Below are 21,010 nucleotides of genomic sequence, written 5' to 3'. Positions count from 1 at the left end.
ATTTTATCTTGTCTTTGTGACAACCAGGAAAGTTAGGTATTATACTTCCCAGTGAAGAGAAGCCCAGAGAGAATCAGTCCCAGTCAGTGGCTGATCCAAGATCCAGACTTGGATCAACCTCATTTCTAAGCCTAAATTCTTTTCTCTTAAGTTCTGCTGCCTTCCAGAAAGCAAAGCCCCAAAGATAATCTCATTGGAAGTTTCGACGAAATGGCAACCCACTCCAGTATTCTTGCCTGGAGAATCCCATGGATAGAGGAGCCTGGTGGGCTACAGTCCACGGGTCGCAAAGAGTCGGACACGACTGAGCGACTTCACTTCACTTCACTTCACTTCACTTAGTCAAAAAACAACGGAAAAAAGGAATGCATGTGTGAACAGACTCTATCGGGGGTATCCAAAAAGCGCTTCACGGACCGATACTGGACCTTAGGGAGGCTATCGGTACCCCCACCCCCGCCCCAATATTTCCGCCTCTAGGCTTCCGCAGGTGTTAACTGTTACCCAGGAAAACCGCAGCGCGCAGAGAGGTAGTGAGAAGGTTATGGTAGAGAGCTGATGTCTAGCGATCCGGAGACGTCAGTCTTTAAAATGTGTGTTCAATCTGTCCTCGTTCACTTCCACTACCTCTTTCCCACCCAGCTATTCGCTAATAGCCTTGTAATTCTCCCCTGTTCCAAACTGTCCTCCCCCAAACCCTCCTTCACCCGCCAGATAATCGGATCACGTCATTCCTCTCGTCTGAACACTCCGTGGCTGCTCCTTGCTTCGAGGATAAAGTGTAAACACCCTTCCAAACCCTCCGCGTTCGGCCCCTGCTCAGTACTCTGGCTTGAACTCACGGGTTCGCCTTGCTCCCCCCATGCAGGCCCTTTCCTCCCTCAGCTCTTACGCGCAGCAGATAAGTTCTTCTGTCCCCCGCCTTCAGCTTTCCCGAGTCCCATTCACTCTCCGAGCCTCAGCTTAGATGCCACTTTTTAAGTGAAGCCTTTCGTGTCTAATTCCTACCTGCAGTCTCGACTCCTGCCGTCTAGTTAGACCTTCCTGGGTGTACTCCACTGCGCTCTTTGTCTACGACTGCAATTTGCATTGCATACTTGCCTGATTATTTTTAATGTCTGCCAAGTGTCATAAGGTTTTAGCACCGTGCCTGGAAGGCACACTTCTGAAACCTAGGAACTTTTCAATGAATGAATGAATGAGGGAACTTGAACTGGACGTTGTCACCACCATCATCCTACCGTGACAATATTTCGAGGCCCTCCATTGCTACTGTCAACGGCATGCTCACCCCCGTGGGCTTAGCTACGCCCTGGAGGAGAGTAGGCGGCGCGCCCACCCCTTGCTCCGGCACTCTGGGGACGCCCCGGGCATAGTGCGGCTCGGGGCGGGTCTCACCGCCAGGAGTCCTCCGGGCTCCCAGGTTCACGTGCACCGGGGAGGAGGGGCGGAGGAAAACGAGAGCGTGTGCTGGGAGCTCCCGGTGCGCCTCCACCCCGGCGGCCCGCCGCCACCCGGGAGCCACTTCCTCCTTGGGGGCCGGCGTGCGGGGCGGGGCAGGAGACGCCCCCGCCGGGCTGGGCCCCGGGCCGCCCCAATGAGATTCGGTGCCCGGCCGCGGCTGCGCCCAGTCCCAGGCGCTGCGCTCGGCCGCGGAGGAGGCGGCCGGCCCGGGCGGCGGCGGCGGCGCTGCGCGCGCCAAGGGGAAGCCGAGCCTGCCAAGCTGGCGCCCGGCGGGGCCATGGTGGCCGGCGCCCGCGGCGGCTGCGCGCAGGCGGGGGCTGTCCGGCGCGGCCTCCTGGCCCTGCTGCTCGCGGTCTCCGCGCCGCTCTGGCTGCAGGCGGAGGAGCTGGGTGAGTGGAGCGCGTCCGGTGGGCGGCGGGCTGGGCCTGGAGGGACAGCGCGCGGGGGAAGTCGGAGTCGCAACCTGCGCCTGGAGTCCCGCTGTCTCCGGCCGATGGCGGCTCGGGTCAAAAATAAGTTACTGCATTCCTATCGCTCCCCACCAAACTCCGTCCTTCGCCCGCAGACACTTCGCGCCTCCCCACTTTCTCTCCCCCCCTCAGTTGGTTTCCAGACTTCCTGACTCCGCGGGCCCCGTGCGAAGTGACATGGCCCGGGGGTCGCGAGCTGAAGACCCCAGCCTTAGGGGGAGGGTGTTAGCGGGGGAGGCGCCGCTCAGACCTTTTGACAGAGCTGCCGACAGTCAGCCGCCTCTGTCCCTGAGCGTCGTGTAAGTTTCTGGCTGGCACGGATGGTTGGGAAATGATTTCCCGAGGTCCGCCCTGGGAAGCCGGCAGCCCCAAACAGGCCGCCCCTCTAGAGTGTGCTGCTGCGCCCCGACTTGGAACCGTGTGGCTTGGCTCCTTCTTGGGTGTCTGAGCTAGTCTCCCGACCTGGCTGATCGTTCTCTGGACCTGGTCCTTGCCTTCAGGTTGGACCTAATTAGCCCACCGGCGAGTTTACTGCTGCTTATCCAGCAGATGAAAGCAGTAAGCCGTTTTACCAGCTGTAGGCAAGTCCTTGAAATTTAGTTCTTTATTGATCGCGAAGGACAGCTTTCTGCGGAGTTTTCCAGTGGTTTCCCTCCTGCCTTACTTTTGCCCCTCTGCAACTCAGATGATTTAATGGCAGTGCATCTATCCAGAATGTTTTGCCGGCTCCCCACCCCGTATTTGCTAATGGGACAAGAATCAAAGCTAAACCAAAGGCAGGCATTTTGGTCACTGATCCCTGTATTCTCAGTCTGAAACTCTGATATTCAAGATGTTGGTTTGGGTTCCTAAATTAGCTTATTATATACCTATTTGTTAGGAAAGAAAGAAAAAAAAAAAACAAAACCCTAAAGTAGCAGAATGCTAGGAATGTTGTAAAATATTGACAAATGTGTGTGCTTTTATTAAATATGTAGGGTTTTGATCATGGGTGTTTTAAGCCCTTAGGAAATGGTTCTCGGGTCATTGTTTGAAGATGCACCTTCAGTTCTGTACATCTATGAATAGATCCAGCAATGTGTTCCTATACTAGTCTGGCCACAGCTGTCACCATCTTTCCAAATGCAGCTTTTTTAGATGTTATATGGCATGCAGACTGTTAACTGGGTGCTTTATAGAGCAGTCTCTGGGAAGTAGTGCGATTGCTTAGATTCCTAGAGCTTCACCTTTGATATTTATTGCACAAAATTGTTGGAAGAAGATGTCGTGTTTCCATGAAGAATCCTGTACATTTAGGACGTTAAAAGAACCAATAAAGGCATAGATATTCAAACACAAAAGAAGTAAAACTTAGATTTGGCACATTTACTGAAAAAAAATCTAGGAACTCGAGTTCTGATATCTCTTGAGTAAAGAGGCATAATCAATGATTTTTGAGTATCTCTCACATCTGTGGTATTTTGGATTAGCCCTTGATCACCTGTTTTTCAAGTTTTCGTAAATTTAAGTATGCAAACCCATTTTAGGTTTTGAAATATGCTACTGGGTATATAGTTGTATGGTGATCTTCAGTGATGTTAGTACTCTTAATGTTTAAAAAGTAAGACTCGTGCCTTAGCATGAATCTGGTTTTGTTGAGAAGCCTCTGTTTATTGCATTTTACCATCCTTGTTTTTGAAGGTAGCTTAGTCTGGTGCTTCTTGGCTTCCCAACCTGCCTGATCACCACTGTCTCCAGAAGCTTTGTAAAGCCCCAAACCCATACTGTGAATCAGAACACCCAATGGGTGGGGCCTGGGAAGATGCGATTCTAAAAAGTTCCCACAGGTAATTCTGATTCAAATCAGCTTTGAGATGGTGGAAACATCTGATATTGTATAATGTTAATTATATATATCATATATATTATTATAACATATACCATATAATACTGTGTAATGATAATATGATAAAGTGCTACTACCATCTGTGTCACAGGCCATTTAATATTAGACTTTTATTCACTGTTGTTTCAGGAAGTAAATGTGATAAATTAATCTGAATATTTATAAGCCTAGTCAATGAAATTATTCATTTTTTTAAAAAAGTCAGAGTCTGGTGACCTCTGAAGCTATACTGGTTCCTTGTAAGACTGCTGCTTGCCTATGTGCTGTTTTTAATATATATATATATCTATATATATATCTATATATATATTTTTTTTAAGTCCATTCTTCTATATTCACTGCCAGGCAGGCCCCAGGCATTAGGGCTTGATGAGCAGAATATGGGCTGATTTTTGCTCCTTCTTATGCCCTGCTCCTCTGGACCCACTTAACTAATGTTAAGGATTTCCACAGATTGTTTCACATGATTTTGACTTTACATAATATCACATTTGGGGCTTCCCAGGTGGCTTAGCGGTAAAGAATCTCGGTGCAATGCAGGAGATGTGGGTTCCATCCCTGGGTTGGGAAGATCCCCTGGAGAAGGAAATGACAACCCACTCCAGTATTCTTGCCTGGGAAATCCCAAAGACAGAGGAGCCTGGCAAAAGAATCGGACACGACTTAGTGACTAAAACAACAACAGTAATGTCATATGTATGTTGATCATTAGCATTGTTTCAGTTTGTATAAATCCATAGGCTTGGGCTTAGGTCTTCTTACCTTGATTATCAGTTTTGTGAAATAAAATACCTTTTATTCATGTGAGGAATTGATGCTAACTAAAAATCTCTGACTCTCTCTTCACCAAAATATTTGGAAATGGATATTAAAGATTTCCTTCTTGTGATTTAAGTATTAGAAGAATAAAAATAAGCAGTTAATCTCTGTGGAAACTTGTAAGCATACAATTAGGTACAGAAAATTTGATTATAAGATTCTGCCCAACTCTAACTTTTTACTTTCAGAAGTTCTGCTTTTAAGCCATTCGTCCTTTACATTTGGTTCAACAGGGACAGCTGATGTCTGATGCTTTGGGTGAGTGGCTTTTAAAAAAGTAGTCCCGACTTTCTTCGGGCACCTTTTGCATCAGTGCGTGCAGTTATCCCAGATTTTCCTTCATCTTGAAGGTCTGCCATTTGGTCAACGTGATGAACTCTAAGTTCTGGAGGGCAGTGACTGGGATTGTCTTTATCTTCATAGCACCGGACCAATAAATGTTTCTTGAGTTGAACTGAACAGTGTCTTTTTATTTAGGAGATATTTTCAAATTGTCCTCCTTAGAGGAAACTAAGTAATAAAGGGTTTATCAAAGTTCTTATGAAGGCACATCTGATGCTTCCACTAATTAGCTCTGTTTCGCAAGCTCAGCTCTCTTGGCATGCTTACTTCTGTACATCAGGATGCCTTCTAAATGTAAGTGCAGCAGAAAGAAGGGAGGGTGGCCACCAGAACAATATGTCTTTTGACACGAGCAGGTGCAATCTGTAACCAGCACCCTGAAACATTAAGTTATACCATATATTTCAGGGGAGAAAAAGTTATGCTGAAGGATTAATTAAACACATCAAAGGATATAATTAAAACAGGATTTGAACTCTGAAGTGTCTCAGACTGTACTTATGAACTTTTCATAAACTGAACCCTTTTACCTTAGGGTACTGGAACAGACTAGGAAATCATAATAAAGATCACAACCTGGAAATAAGCAAGATATTTGACATTTATAAGAAACTAGATTTTTATTTTTCAGGTGCAAGGGGAAATTAACTGCAGCATGTAGCAAAGATTTTAGTCATGTTAAGGCAGTGGGGTTACGGGACAGGGGAGAGGGGCTTGTTAAGGGAGATATTTCCTAGAGAGTTTTGGACTTCCTGCTATGATTGTCCTGAATTATGAAGTCAAATCCCCGCATATTAGAGTAACCAGTTGTTTTGAAGTTTTAAGGAGATGTCCGACTCTTTGCAACCCCGTGGACTGTCCATGGGATTTTCTGTCCATGGGATTTTCCAGGCAAGACTACTGGAGTGGGTTGCCATGCCCTCCTCCAGGTAAGGAGATAATACACAATACCTATTTGGACTTGCTCTTAGCACAGAGAACCCAATAAATGGCAGCTACCTTACTAATCATTACTGTTTATTACTGTTAATTTGACACATACAGAGACCCTTTGTTCTGCCTCCCCCACTGCCCCTTGGAACTCATTCTCTACCACCCTCCATGTTCCCAGCCATACTGACTTTCTCACTGTTTCTCGGTGGTATCAGGCTCCCTGCTAGCTCAGGGCCTTTGCATGTTCTATTCCCTCTGCCTGGAGCAGGCTTGTCCCCAAATGTCCACACGACTTCCTTCCCCATCAGTCTTTCTTCAAACCTTGCTTTTGAAAGGAGACCAGCCCTAACCACCTGGAGCCCTCTCGTATTCCCCAGAACTCCGCAAACCCCACTCCCTGCTTGCAGTTTTCTCCGGAGCACTTTGTATCTTCTAATAGAGTAATTTATACTTTTCTTTGTTGTCTGTCTTCCTGCCGTGAGAATGCAAGGTCCATGAGAAGCCTGGTGCCTAAACAGTGGCCAGCACATGGTGGGTGCTCAGTAGGAAATGGGTGCCCAGTGAGGATAGGGTGAGAAGGCAGTGAGGAACCAGTTCCTGCCCTGTGATTGAAGACTCAGAGCTGACTCCAGCTGAGAATCACAACCTGAACAAGACAAAATACTGAAGTTGTATGTCTAGTGCAACTGCTCTTTGTAAACAGAAAGTCTGAAAATACAGGTTTAAAATAGAGGAACTCACACAGAAGCGGAAGATATTAAGAAGAGGTTGCAAGAATACACAGAACTAGACAAAAAACATCTTCATGACCCAGATAACCACGACGGTGTGATCACTCACCTAGAGCCAGACATCCTGGAATGTGAAGTCAAGTGGGCCTTAGAAAGCATCACTACAAACAAAGCTAGTGGAGGTGATGGAATTCCAGTTGAGCTATTTCAAATCCTAAAGGATGATGCTGAGAATGTGCTGCACTCAAAATGCCAGCAAATTTGGAAAAGTCAGCAGTGCCCACAGGACCGGAAAAGGTCACTTTTCACTCCAATCCCAAAGAAAGGCAATGCCAAAGAATGTTCAAACTACCACACAATTGCACTCAACTCACACGCTAGCAAAGTAATGCTCAAAATTCTCCAAGCCAGGCTTCAACAGTATGTGAACCATAAACTTCCAGCTGTTTAAGCTGGATTCAGAAAAGACAGAGGAACCAGATCAAACTGCCAACATCCACTGGATCATCCAAAAAGCGAGAGAGTTCCAGAAAAACACCTATTTCTGTTTATTGACTATGCCAAAGCCTTTGACTATGTGGATCACAACAAACTATGAAAATTCTTCAAGAGATAGGAATGCCAGACCACCTGACCTGCCTCCTGAGAAATCTATATGCAGGTCAAAAAGGAACATTTAGTACTGGACATGGAACAACATGTCCTAATTGGGAAAGGGGTCAAGGCTGTCTATTGTTACCCTGCTATTTAACTTATATGCAGAGTACATCATGCAAAATGCCAGACTGGATGAAGCACAAGCTTGAATCAAGATTGCTGGGAGAAATATCAATAACCTCAGATATGCAGATGACACTACCATTATGGCAGAAAGCAAAGAAGAACTAAAGGGGCTCTTGATGAAAGTGAAACAGAGTGAAAAAGTTGGCTTAAAGCTCAACATTTAGAAAACTAAGATCATGGCATCTGGTCCCATCACTTTGTGGGAAATAGATGGGGAAGCAGTGGAAACAGTGACAGACTTTATTTTTTGGGGGGCTCCAAAGTCACTGTAGATGGTGACTGCAGCCATGAAATTAAAAGACACCTGCTCCTTGGAAGAAAAGCTATGACCAACCTAGAGAGCATATTAAAAGGCAGAGACATTACTTTGCCAACAAAGGTCCACCTAGTCAAAGCTATGGTTTTTCCAGTAGTCATGTATGGATGTGAGAGTTGAAGTATAAAGAAAGCTGAATGCTGAAGAATAGGTGCTTTTGAACTGTGGTGTTGGAGAAGACTCTTGAGAGTCCCTTGGACTGCAAGGAGATCCAACCAGTCCATCCTAAAGGAAATCAGTCCTGAATATTCATTGGAAAGACTGATGCTGAAGCTGAAGCTCCAATCCTTTGGCCACCCAATGAGAAGAACTGACTCTTTGGAAAAGACCTGATCCTGGGAAAGATTGAAGGCGGGAGAAGAAGGGGATGACAGAGGATGAGATGGTTGGATGGCATCATTGACTCGATGGACATGAATTTGAGTAAGTTCCGGGAGTTGGTGATGGACAGAGAAGCCTGGCGTGCTGCAGTCCATGGGGTGGCAAAGAGTTGGACACAACTGAGCGACAGGACCGAACTGAACTTCTGGTATATTCAAAGGCGTTGAAGATGAAAGGAAAACTATTGCCAGACTTTCAGGTCTGGAGTGAGAAAGACTAAGGGGTAATTTTGCCTTTTTGCAACTGAAGAGTCATATTGATATCATCTTTCAGATGTTCATTCTCTGCTTTGTATGTAAAATTTAAAAAAATAGTTTTTCACCTTAGGGGGTTCAGGAATAGAAGAGACTTAATTGATGAGGGGGAAAAACCACATGGTGATTTTTAACCCAATGTAGAAATAAATTCAAACTGAGTCCTGGGCTTGGGATGGGGGTGGGGATGGGAGAAAAAGAGGAGGAAAGTCTGAGATTCATGAAAGCAGGAATGAAACAAAGCCTTTTTATTCACCACCAGCACCAAGTACAGTGCCAAGCTGATAACTATTTCCAGATAACTGTTTCCTGAGTCAGTGCATGCATGGTCTGGCTGAGGTCCGAGAGAATAAGGTGAAGGGTAATAGTCACTTAAGTGTTTTCAGAGGAAATTGCACACATGACTGTTGTGATGTCTTTAGAGATACCTTACATGTGTTCAAGAAAACAACTGAATTCAACCCTGTAAAGGGCTGGGAATCTGAGACCCCTTTCCAAACAACACTGGCAAAGCTGCCATGTTAGGTGCTGGCAGTCTTGAGAGCAGGGAAGCGGGTGGTATACTGGTTTGGGCGAGGTGAGTCAGTGGTCCCCCAAGGTCTGCAGGTGCTTATACCTTGAGGACAGCAGGGCCCTGCTTTACCCTAAAGATCATTTGGGGACAGTTTCGGTATTTATGACATTGGCACTCTGTCAAGCTATAGAGTCCTATATGCCTTGACTGTTTAATGCCACTTCTGTTTAATCTACTTATCTAGCTTCCATGAACTATCTCCAGGGAAGACGTAATTCCCCATATTTGCAGAAATGTCTTTGTCTTGTATATGCTTGTATATGGTCATTTTAATTTTATATGCCTCCATTTCATAACTGAGAGTGTTTCATGAATATACCTAAAGGTTGTGTGTAAATGATTTTTATGGAGCACTCTATTCTCGAAAGAAGGAAAAGGAAAAAACAACACTGTTATTTCTGATGAACATCAAAACCAGTGAATGTTAAAGGTTATGAGTTATGAAGTCCAGTTCAGTTTCGAGTGCCAGTATATAAAGCTTCCTACAGGGAAAATGTTAAACATTTCTGTGGGTCTCACTTAAATTTTAAGTGGCTGAGTAGGTTTAATGCAGCTTTCTTATTGCTTTTCACAAAAGCAGGTTCACTTCAGATTGAAGCATGGTTAATTTCAGTCCCAAGGAGGAAACTGTTGATACGTAATAGCTCATGGGCCCACTGGAACGTGAGATCTGTTTATTGGATTGCTCCTGCCCTGAGTTTAAAGTGGAGGCTGCTTACTGTGAGAATTACATGGACCACGATTTGCCTTTTTTTCTACTTGCCCCTAGAAACCCACTGCTTTGCCAAGAGTCTAGAGTAGAAGGTATCGCAACTCAACAAATAAATGGCCCTGTACCTGCTGTCAGTGCTAGCTCAGAAGGGTCGAAAAATCTTTGAGACCCTCTTGCCTTTTGGGTAGGAAATTCCTTTTTCTTCCCCCCAACCCATCTTTCTTCTTTTCCTTTTTCATCCTCTTTGCTACAGTTACTGTGCTATGTTATTAAGATCTTAACAGACACACTGCTTTTCCCGTGAGGTATTAAAGTATATTAAAGACTTGATGGCATTTCTCCCCTAAAGATTTAATTTGCATCTATTAACATTTCTTACATGGCCACAATGGCTTGAGCACACCTAAAAATACTGATGGTAATATCTTAATATCATCTAATACTCAAGTCATATTTCCCCCGTTTACCTAAACGTGCCTTTGGGCTATTGTTGGTTTGTTCAAACAAGGATCCAAACAAGGTTCACACTTTGCAGTTAGTTATTACATCTGTTAAGTCACTTTTCGTCTACGGCTGATCCCCACCCGCATACATTTTATTTTCCTGAAAGGAAGTCAGATTCAGTTATCTGGTGACGTGGCTCACATTTTAAGTTGACTTACTGCTTCTGAGTGGTGTGTCCTTTACTTGCACCGGCGCCTAAAGTATAAAGCTGAATTAGACCTACAACTGTGATTAGACTCAGGCTAAATGTTTTGATAAAGGTGCCTCAGAGTGCCATATACTGCTAATTGTATCACAACAAGATGCATTTATTATTACTGTTATTTTATTGCCCCATGTTTGAATGATGCCTAGAATGATCAGTGACTTCTGGAAATGACAACTTCATCCCTCCGTTATAAAGTTGCCTTTTCCCATATGACCTGGAAGTAGTCTGCGGCATTTAAAAACCTTACTTTGTATTTTTTTTAATCTTTTTTTTTTTTTTGCCTCTAACTTAATTTAGTCCTGACAATTCTGAGAGCTATTGAAGGAACTGAGATTCAGAGAGGCTGGATCATTTACTCCAGACACATTCACTTTCTGGGCCTAAAGTGGACTCGGGGAGCACGTCCTACAGTTTTAAGTGCCTTAGGATGGTCTCCTGACTCATCTTCAAGAGGTGTTCTTCCAGATGGGATCAAGTTCAAGAAAGGAAGCCTTGGAGGGACGTAGTTTCAGGGGGGGTTTATGCAATAAAGTTTTAAATTAATAGCCTTTGGCTTTCTCTTAGAGGTGATTACATTTGCCACAGAAATATTAAGACCTTTAAGTGAAAAATGTCAGTCACTCTGTTGTGTTCAACTCTTTGCAACCCCATGAACTGTAGCCCCGTCAGGCTCCTCTGTCCATAGAATTTTCCAGGCAAGAATACTGGAGTGAGTTGCCATTCCCTTCTCTGGAGGATCTTCCCCACCCAGGGATCAAAGCCAGGTCTCCTGCATTGCAGGCAGATTCTTTGAACCACCAAAAACTTCCAATTAGTAGCCAACCATGGGCTTTTATCCACTGTGGTACATTCAGCAGTGCAGAATACAGAATGTGCAATGGCTATACAATTTTTACCACCATGCAATGTGACATGAATTTTATAAAGTTTACTTTTTTCTCACAAGTCTTACATTTCATGCCTCATTAGATGTATGATAAAATGCTATCTCTTTCCCAATGAAGATTTGCTGTTCTTTGGTGGGTAAACATTGATTGCTTTTTCCTTGTATGTGGTGCATACATGTGTGTTCCCACAAACCTTCTCATCCTATTTCTTTATATATATTCCATTGTATGTTCAAATAATTCCTAAATTGACGTTCTGTCCATGTGTCAGAAATATCACTCTGGCTTAAATATAGATCCTGAAATTTATTATTTTCTGTCCTAGGTGTATAAGTGAAATCTAGAGTAAATCTGTGTCAGAAATAGATGTGTTCCAATTTTAGAAATAGATATTAAAGTAAAACCATACAAAGCTTACATGTTAAGGATTTTTCATTTTTAAAAAAATTCTTGGCAAGATCGCTGTTAATAATGAAGGCCGTTTAAGTCTCTTAGGCTTCCCTGGTGGCTCAGATGGTAAGGAATCTGCCTGCAATTCAGGAGACCCAGGTTCAGTCCCTGGGTCGAGAAGAGTCACTGGAGAAGGGAATGGGAACCCACTCCAGTACTCTTACCTGGAGAATTCCATGGACAGGGGAACCTGGCATGCTACAGTGCATGGGGTTGCAAAGAGTCAGACATGACTGAGCAACCAATACTTCACTTCCTTCCCGAGTCTCTTGCTACTCAGAGTACGTCTTAAAAGGACCAGCAGAATAGTCATTACCAAGAGATTTTTGGACATGCAGAAATTTCAGGCCCTGCGCATTAGTAAGATTTCCAGGTGGTTGCTGTGCCCACTGAAGTTTGAGAAGCAGCACTTTAATCTGCTGAAACCTCCATTTACAGAGCAGCTTTTGGGAGCTACACTGATGCAATCAAGTAGGACGACCTTTGCTGAAAGTGAAATAGTCGCCTCTCAGACTATTCCTTTAATAGTCTAGCAAAAAGCACTTACTTAAATAATTTAAAAGAGAGAGTGGTGGAATTTCTCGTAAGTTTTATGAGAAACCCTGACTTAAATATGGCTCTCTTCCTCATGTTAATTTTGAGACTAAAAGAGAAGGACTATAAATAAATAATTGTAATGTGGGTTTTAATGCCAGTCGCGCTGCTTAGCAGCAGTCGTGTGATCCTGGGCATGTCTTAAATCTGTTTCCTCACACACAAAATGTGCAGCTTTAGCAATTGCAGCCTAAATGCTTGAGTTTCATGGTCTCTGGAGTCAGACAGGTGAGGTTCACATGCCGGCTCCTCCATGGGACTGACAACTCAGCTTCTCAGAGCCTCCGCTTCTTCACACATAGAACAGGGATAATAGGAAGGACATGCGATGAAGAAAGGATGCTGTGTGCTTTCTTAGGTTGTGCTGGAATTGTCCTGTCTTAACAGATATGGGGTATGTACTTGGATGTTTGAGATTTTACTGTTTATACATAGCTGTATGCCTGTGTGTATGAAATGTTTTATAATTTTTTAAAGGGAATTAATAACATATTAACCAAATATGATCCTAAAGATTAAATAAAATTAATATAAAGGCCCTTAGAACACTCAGTATGTCACTTTTTACAGTAGATGTTTGATAAATGCTGCCTATTAGTAAGAGCCTGTCACAATTAATTTTACAATTTTTTTTTTCCGTTCTTGTAACTTTTTGGTTCTTAATAATTAAAAAAAAAATCTGTCTAAGTGAAAATACCTGTGTGTATGAGAGAGCAAGAGAGAAACATTTACCATTTTACATTTAAAAAAATGTTGTGTTAATTTCTGCTGTACAGCAAAGTGACTCATATATATATATATATATATACACACACATTCTTTTTCATATTCTTTTCCATTATGTTTTATCACAGGTTATTAAATATAGTTCCCTGTGCTATACAGTAGAACCTTGTTTATCCACAGTTTTAACTTCTAAAACTCAGGTGAACTTTGTACTTGGTAATATTGGAATTTTTGGACATTGAGAGAAAAGTCAATGTCTGCTTACAATCTATGTGACTATCAGTAGTATGCATATTTAACATGGAACCAAGTTTAGAAAACATAGCACACTGAGATGGGAAGGATTGCTCTTATTTATCCTCAGCTTGAGCAACTGCAGCGTGGCCATGACATCAACATCCTGACATTATTAGTAAAGGTCAGCAGCCACTTTTCTCTGACTTCCTTATCCTGAGCATCTATTCAACAGGGATAAAGCAGTCATCTTGGGTTTATTTTGCTTTACAAACAAGGGCTTTGTTTTATTTTTTATATTTGCATCTGAGAAACTGAGACTCTTCTCTCAGTGTGTCCAGTTTGTTACCAATTTCTCTTGTAACTTAAGCACTTGTAACTTAATAACAACTTTGGGAAGTCTGACTTTAGAATATCAGTCAGATGTTACAATTTCAGCTTCTGGTTTTAGACCTCTAAAGTTTCAGATCCATCTCTCCAGAACTGATCTTTGATCCCAGAAGCTCTGTTTTGGGACCTCTGTGTACCTAGGAGTCGGCCCATGTGTCCCACAGAACACCACTCCCAGGAGATACCCAATGAGCAAGGAGTTCCTTGGGAGTATTACCGCCTGCATTCTGTTAGAGCAAGGGCTTTGAGATTGCCCTGAGGTGAAGAAAAGGATTCTGGGAGCTTATTTGCCTTGTAACTTTTTTTTGGTGACATGGGTGTGCTCTCTGTAAACCTTCAAGGACCAGGGGATCCACAGTGCCTACTCTGACAGATGCTGAGCTGGCAGTTAGTGGCCCTACATACATCTTGAGGAATGCATTCCAGTTAGACTTTCCAGTAATTTCAAGCACTTAACACACACAGCCTTATTCATCTTTACCATGCCCAGTTTTGGTTGGTCATTTTGAAGGAAGATTGATACGAACTTCTTAGAATCATAGAGCCAATGAGTGTTACAATTTGGAAGAAGCCAGCTAATTCAAAACAATATTCTTGATACTTTGTGTATAGTATTTTAAAAGAAAAATATGGTAATTGTAACATTGAATTCTTGCTATATGCTGGCCTCTATGCCCAGGGCTTTACTAGCATTGTATCATCTGATGCTCACCATAACCCTAGTTGGGCACTGTCATTGTCTCTGTGTTGCAGATGGTGAATTGACTCCTGGAGAGGCAAAGGGACTCACTCAAGGCCACACAGCTTCCAAGGACAGAGGAACCCAGTGCACTGTGCTCTGCCACTTCCCAAGTATATGGAAATAGTTTACGAAGTTAGAAAAACAATATGTCTTCCCCTCACATCCTCAGTCCTACAGTGATCTTTTTTCCTTTTCGTAGGAGTCACAAGACTAGATAGAGGGTGACTAAAGAACTATGGAGTTGTCGCTGATTTTATTTATACCACGTTAAAGAATAGCATTAAACTAGGTTTTGAGATTTTTATTTCCATTGGGCATAAATGATGCTTTTTAGTGTGTTAATATTAAAATTATTGATCTTTGCACACTGATGGAAATAATCTCCCATTATGTAGGGACTCTTGGGTAGGACCTCTTGAAATGATTTAATTTTCATGCATTCATATTGATTTAAGTGAATTTTTTTTCTTTAGCTGATAGGAAGCATTGTGTTGAGAGTTCACATGGAGAGACTTTTGACAAGTCCCTTCTGTTCCTCCCCTTTTTTTTACTTTCATAAGCCTTTCATCTGCTGAGACAAAAGTGTCATCTTAATTACATTAATAGTTATACCTGTAGCACCTATTTTATATATAGTGAGAATAAAGTTTAAGGAGATTCTTAAAGTCTAAGTTTGCAGAATTGTTTTGCAGAGTTAGTCACGTATTTCTAGTCTATGGCTGTGACTATCATCCATTATTTTTTCAGGAAAACTAAAGATTTAGAATAATTGAAGTTTTACCATCGTAACTTCTGTTTACTCTATTTATTCTCACAAAGAATAAAAAGACTCTTCTCCCCTTGCTCTTCCATTCTTTTCCAGGCAACACATAAAGTAAAAAAGTTAAGCACAATTGGAGGGTAACAAAGTTTACGAGGGAGGATGGCTGACGGTGAAATTAATAATAGCTTGGGAAAGCTGTTCGCCTTACCATCAGACAAAGAGCTCTGTAATAATTGCAAACTCCCTTTTGTGGTTGAAAAGATTGTAGTCATCAAGAGCTCACTTGATCTCAGACATAGGAAGAAATTTTCTCACACCCACACAGGGGTGATGGTGTATACATTGAGACCTGTTGTAACTTGAATATTACAAAGAGCAAAGATACAGCTGTAATGAAATCATGTTTCTAGAAATGGTTTCACTTCTGATATTTTAGAGCATTCTTTCCCAAATTACAACTTGGGACCCATCTGTAGGTGGTACATTTAGTTCAATTGGCACAACCAGTATGCTTTTAATTTTAAAAAAGAAAAAAATGGAATAGAGTGGGAAATATCACAGTTCATTACATATAATAAAAAGTACTATAACATTAGGCTTTTGTTATTTATGCAGGTATATGCATGTGCGCTTGCTTAGGTTGTGATGAAAAAAATCTTTATTCTAACTATGGGCCATAATAAAACAAGTTTGAAGACTCTTGTCTTGTTCGGTGGTCGAGTTAGTAATTAATCTTAAAGGTGTTTTTGTACTAGTTGTTTAATTTCATCCAGATAATTTTCCAACAAGCGCAGTTCAGTTAAAAAAAAATGTTTTTAAAGCCTGAATCATTCTTTGTAGTATTGCAGAACTTAGTCCATATCAGATATGTCTTAATTTCACTTTGCTGTTAGTGGAACGTGACTTCTTATCAAAGGGAAATAGTCTTTTAAGGAAGTTATTGTTTTCCTTTCTTAGTGGCTGGAATTACAGTAGACTAAATAAATGGTGGACTCGTGTAGACAAGCATCTGGGATTTGTCTTAAGCTTTTTTAGAAAATACCTTGTATAGCCATACTTCCTAAGTAGCCGATTAAAGTCTGAAAGAGGCATATCCATTCATTTCAGGCATTTGGAGAGCAGATATTGGGCCCGTTGGATCTGTCACTTGACTCTCAGGAATTATTGTTAACTCACCTCTCTCCCCCTCTGACTGTGAGCTCCTTCAAGTGGGAACCATATTATATTAAGTTCTGAGCTGTTGGTTGAGTAAGTTTCTAATGGCCAGTTTAGATATGTTGGTTTACAGAGACTTATACCTCAAGACTAATGCTGAACATTAGGTGGATTTAGTAGTTTTAATTATGTTATTTTTCTGGTTTATATACAATGTACTCATAGTTTAGAAGATAATGGAAATCAATTCTAATCCCACACCATAAAAATAAACACTTTAAACCTTTTTTTTCCCCTTCATACTTATGTATGCGGTCAATATTGTTTTAAAATTAGTTTTCTGAAACATGGTCTTAACTTATCCTTAATATCAGTTTGCTTGAAGACAATCATTGTTTGACTCTTATTGAGATTAGAGTTAAAATGTTTAACATTGGGGTCGAGATTGCTTGGGGATTTATAAAGCATTGATGAGTACTTGTAGCTTTCTCCAAAATCGAAGCTTCAGACATCCAATTTTATTTATGTGAGTTGTTTTGAGGAGGTAGAGGATTGGAGGCTCCAGGCAAACCCCAAGATTTAGGCCCCTCATGAACTCTTCACATATTCTTCAGAAGGGAGAAGTTTTCAGCCTAAAGAGAGGAGGAAATGATACAAAGTTAAGTCATCATGTGCTTTGGCAATTAAATTACAGTTCAAAGGAAGAAGATAAGCCTTGTGTGGTAGAGCTTTGAAGAGTAGACAAATTCCCTGTGGCCAAACTTCCTCCTTACCCCCTTCTTGCCCTGTTCTCCCCTTGATGGTGGGTAGGTGGTAGGGCAGTGTCCCTGTTCCCCCCACCAATGCATCACCGTGACTCACTGTCCTGGAGTCCTCCCAACACCATGTGTAGCCTCATCCTAAACCTGATTGTATTTTTTTTTCCCTTCAAGATTGACCTTTATTTTTCTTCATTTTATTAATAAAAAAAAAGACCAAAACACCTAAAACACCTATGAATACCTCATCACCCAGCTATAGTAACCATCAACATTTCCCCCATCTTTTTCATTCATTTTTTTCTCCTCTCTCCCATTTTGCTGAAGTGCTATATGGCAAATCCCGTACTTCACGTCATCATGTCATTTCAGCCTTACATACGTCAGTTCAGGTCAGTCGCTCAGTCATGTCTGACTCTTTGCGACCCCATGAATCACAGCACTCCAGGCCTCCATGTCCATCACCAACTCCCGGGTTCACTCAGACTCACGTCCATCGAGTCCGTGATGCCATCCAGCCATCTCATCCTCTGTTATCCCCTTCTCCTCCTGCCCCCAATCCCTCCCAGCATCAGAGTCTTTTCCAATGAGTCAACTCTTCGCATGAGGTGGCCAAAGTACTGGAGCTTCAGCTTTAGCATCATTCCTTCCAAAGAAATCCCAGGGCTGATCTCCTTGAGAATGGACTGGTTGGATCTCCCTGCAGTCCAAGGGACTCTCAAGAGTCTTCTCCAACAACACAGCTCAAAAGCATCAGTTCTTCTGTCTCAGCTTTCTTCACAGTCCAACTCTCACATCCATACATGACCACTGGAAAAACCATAGCCTTGACTAGATGGACCTTAGTCGGCAAAGTAATCTCTGGTTTTGAATATGCTATCTAGGTTGGTCATAACTTTCCTTCCAAGGAGTAAGCATCTTTTAATTTCATGGCTGCAGTCACCATCTGCAGTGATTTTGGAGCCCCCAAAAATAAAGTCTGACACTGTTTCCACTGTTTCCCCATCTATTTCCCATGAAGTGATGGGACCAGATGCCATAATCTTCGTTTTCTGAATGTTGAGCTTTAAGCCAACTTTTTCACTCTCCTCTTTCACTTTCATCAAGAGGCTTTTTAGTTCCTCTTCACTTTCTGCCATAAGGGTAGTGTCATCTGCATATCTGAGGTTATTGATATTTCTTCTAGCAATCTTGATTCCAGCTTGTGTTTCCTCCAGTCCAGCATTTCTCATGATGTACTCTGCATAGAAGTTAAATAAGCAGGGTGACAATATACAGCCTTGACGTACTCCTTTTCCTATTTGGAAGCAGTCTGTTGTTCCATGTCCAGTTCTAACTGTTGCTTCCTGACCTGCATACAGATTTCTCAAGAGGCAGGTCAGATAATCTGGCATTCCCACCTCTTTCAGAATTTTCCACAGTTTATTGTGATCCACACAGTCAAAGGCTTTGGCATAGTCAATAAAGCAGAAATAGATGTTTTTCTGGAACTCTCTTGCTTTTTCCATGATCCAGCGGATGTTGGCAATTTGATCTCTGGTTCCTCTGCCTTTTCTAAAACCAGCTTGAACATCAGGGAGTTCACAGTTCATGTACTGCTGAAGCCTGGCTTGGAGAATTTTGAGCCTTACTTTACTAGCATGTGAGATGAGTGCTGCTACCACTAAGTCTCTTCAGTTGTGTCTGATTCTGTGCGACCGCAGAGACGGCAGCCCACCAGGCTCCCCCATCCTTGGGATTCTCCAGGCAAGAACACTGGAGTGGGTTGCTATTTCCTTCTCCAGTGCATGAAAGTGAAAAGTGAAAGTGAAGTCGCTCAGTTGTGTCCGACTCCTAGCGACCTCATGGACTACAGCCTACCAGGCTCCTCTGTCCATGGGATTTGCCAGGCAAGAGTACTGGAGTGGGTTGCCATTGCCTTCTCTGATGGCATCCCTAAAAAGAAAGGCATTTTCTCACCTAACTTCAATACCATTTTCACACCCAAAGAAGTGAATAGTACTCCCCTGATAGTATTTAATATCCCAATGTCTTTTTTAAAATTAGCATCAGTATTAAGAAGGATGAAATGGTTGGATGCCATCATTGACTCAGTGGACAGGAGTTTGAGCAAACTCCGGGAGATACTGAAGCACAGGAAAGCCTGGAGTGCTGCAATCCGTGGGGTCACAAAGAGTTGGACACACCTGAGCAATTGAACAACAGCAACATTTATTAATGGGCTTCCCCTGTGAGTCAGCAATGAAGAATCCGCCTGCAATGTAGGAGATGCAGTTTCGATCCCTGGGTTGGGAGGATCCCCTGGAGGAGGGCATGGCAGCCCACTCCAGTATTCTTGCCTGGAGAATCCCATGGATAGAGGAGCCTGTTGGGGTACAGTCCATAGGGTCGCAAAGAGTTGAACACAAACCCATGGACAGAGGAGCCTGGTGGGCTACAGTTCGTGGGGTCGCTAAGAGTCAAACACGGCTGAGCGACTTCCCTTTCACTTTTCACTTTCATGCATTGGGGAAGGAAACGGCAGCCCACTCCAGTGTTCCTGCCTGGAGAATCCCAGGGACGGGGGAGCCTGGTGGGCTGCCGTCTATGGGGTCGCACAGAGTCGGACACGACTGAAGCGACTTAGCAGCAGCAGCAGCAGCAGCAGAGGTGATGATTGAGCACGAAAGCACACATTTATTAATAGAAATACGTCGCATTTGAAAGTCTAACTTTTTAAACTTGTAGTTGGCTTATAGTGTTTCAGGTGTATAGCAAAGTGCGTGTTATATGTGAGTGTCAGGATTAGAACCCAGGCCCTAACATCTGAGGCCGAGTTTTAGTTTCTAGAGCAGCTCTCTGGGGTCAGAATGAAAAGAAGTATTTCACAATCGGTCCTCTTCTCATCTCAGTCAAAGATTAGGAGCAGGTGGTGAGGAATGACTCTTGCCTTTCTTAAGGAAGACTTGGAAAGTGAAAGTTGCTCAGCCTTTCAGAGCCAAGTGTGTCCTCTGCGACCCCATGGACTATGCAGTGCATGAATTCTCCAGGCCAGAATACCGGAGGAGGTAGCCATTCCCTTCTGCAGGGGATCTTCCCAACCCAGGGATCGAACCCAGGCATTACAGGTGAATTCTTTACCATCTGAGCCACCAGGGAAGCTCAAGAATACTGGAGTGGGTAGCCTATCCCTTCTACAGGGGATCTTCCCGACCCAGGAATGGAACCACCCTTTGCTGTACACCTGAAACATTGAAAATCAACTACATATATACTTTTTCAGATTCTTTTCCATTATAGGTTTTTAAATGATGTTGAATATAATTCCCTATGCTTTACAGTAGGTCCTTGTTGTTATTTTATATATAGCAGTATGTATCTGTTAATCTCAAATCCCTAATTTAATCCCCCAACACCACTTCTGCTTTGGTAACCTTAAGTTTGTTTTCTATGTTTGTGAGTTTACTTCTGTTTTATAAATAGGTTTATTTGTATCATTTTGTTTCCACATATAAGTGATATACATATAAGTGATATCATGTGGTATTTGTCTTTGATTTACTTCACTTAGTATGATAATGCCTGGGTTCATCCATGTTGTTGCAAAGGGCATTATTTCCTTATTTTGTTATAACTAGTGATATTCATATATATATATATATATATATACACAAACACATGCATATACACATACACACACCATATCTTTATCCATTCATCTGTTGATGGGCATTTAGGTTGCTTCCATGTCTTGGTTACTGTAAATCATGCTGCTATGAACATTGGGGTGCATTTATCTTTTTCATTCAGCATTTTTATCTTTTCAGGTTAATATGCCCATAACTGGGATTACTGGATCATGTGGGAACTTTGTTTTTTTAAGGAACCTCTATACTCTTCTCCATAGTGGCTGTACCAGTTTACATTTCCACCAACAGTGTAGAAAGCTTCCCTTT

The 21,010-nt window shown here is 42.5% G+C and overlaps 1 protein-coding gene across 1 annotated transcript in view; it reads left to right on the top strand.

Annotated features, from left to right (window-relative positions):
* The first annotated feature begins 1,741 nt into the window (after positions 1–1,741).
* DCBLD1 (discoidin, CUB and LCCL domain containing 1) overlaps positions 1,742–21,010 on the top strand; it is a 76,012-nt gene continuing 56,743 nt past the window's right edge. The window contains exon 1 of the mRNA XM_052645495.1: positions 1,742–1,853. Coding sequence (XP_052501455.1) covers positions 1,742–1,853 — 112 coding nt within the window. The remainder of the gene's footprint in view (positions 1,854–21,010) is intronic.

The sequence above is a fragment of the Budorcas taxicolor genome, chromosome 9, assembly GCF_023091745.1.
Source record: "Budorcas taxicolor isolate Tak-1 chromosome 9, Takin1.1, whole genome shotgun sequence".
NCBI classification, from domain to species: Eukaryota; Metazoa; Chordata; class Mammalia; order Artiodactyla; family Bovidae; genus Budorcas; species Budorcas taxicolor.
This window is presented reverse-complemented; position numbering and strand designations above follow the sequence as displayed.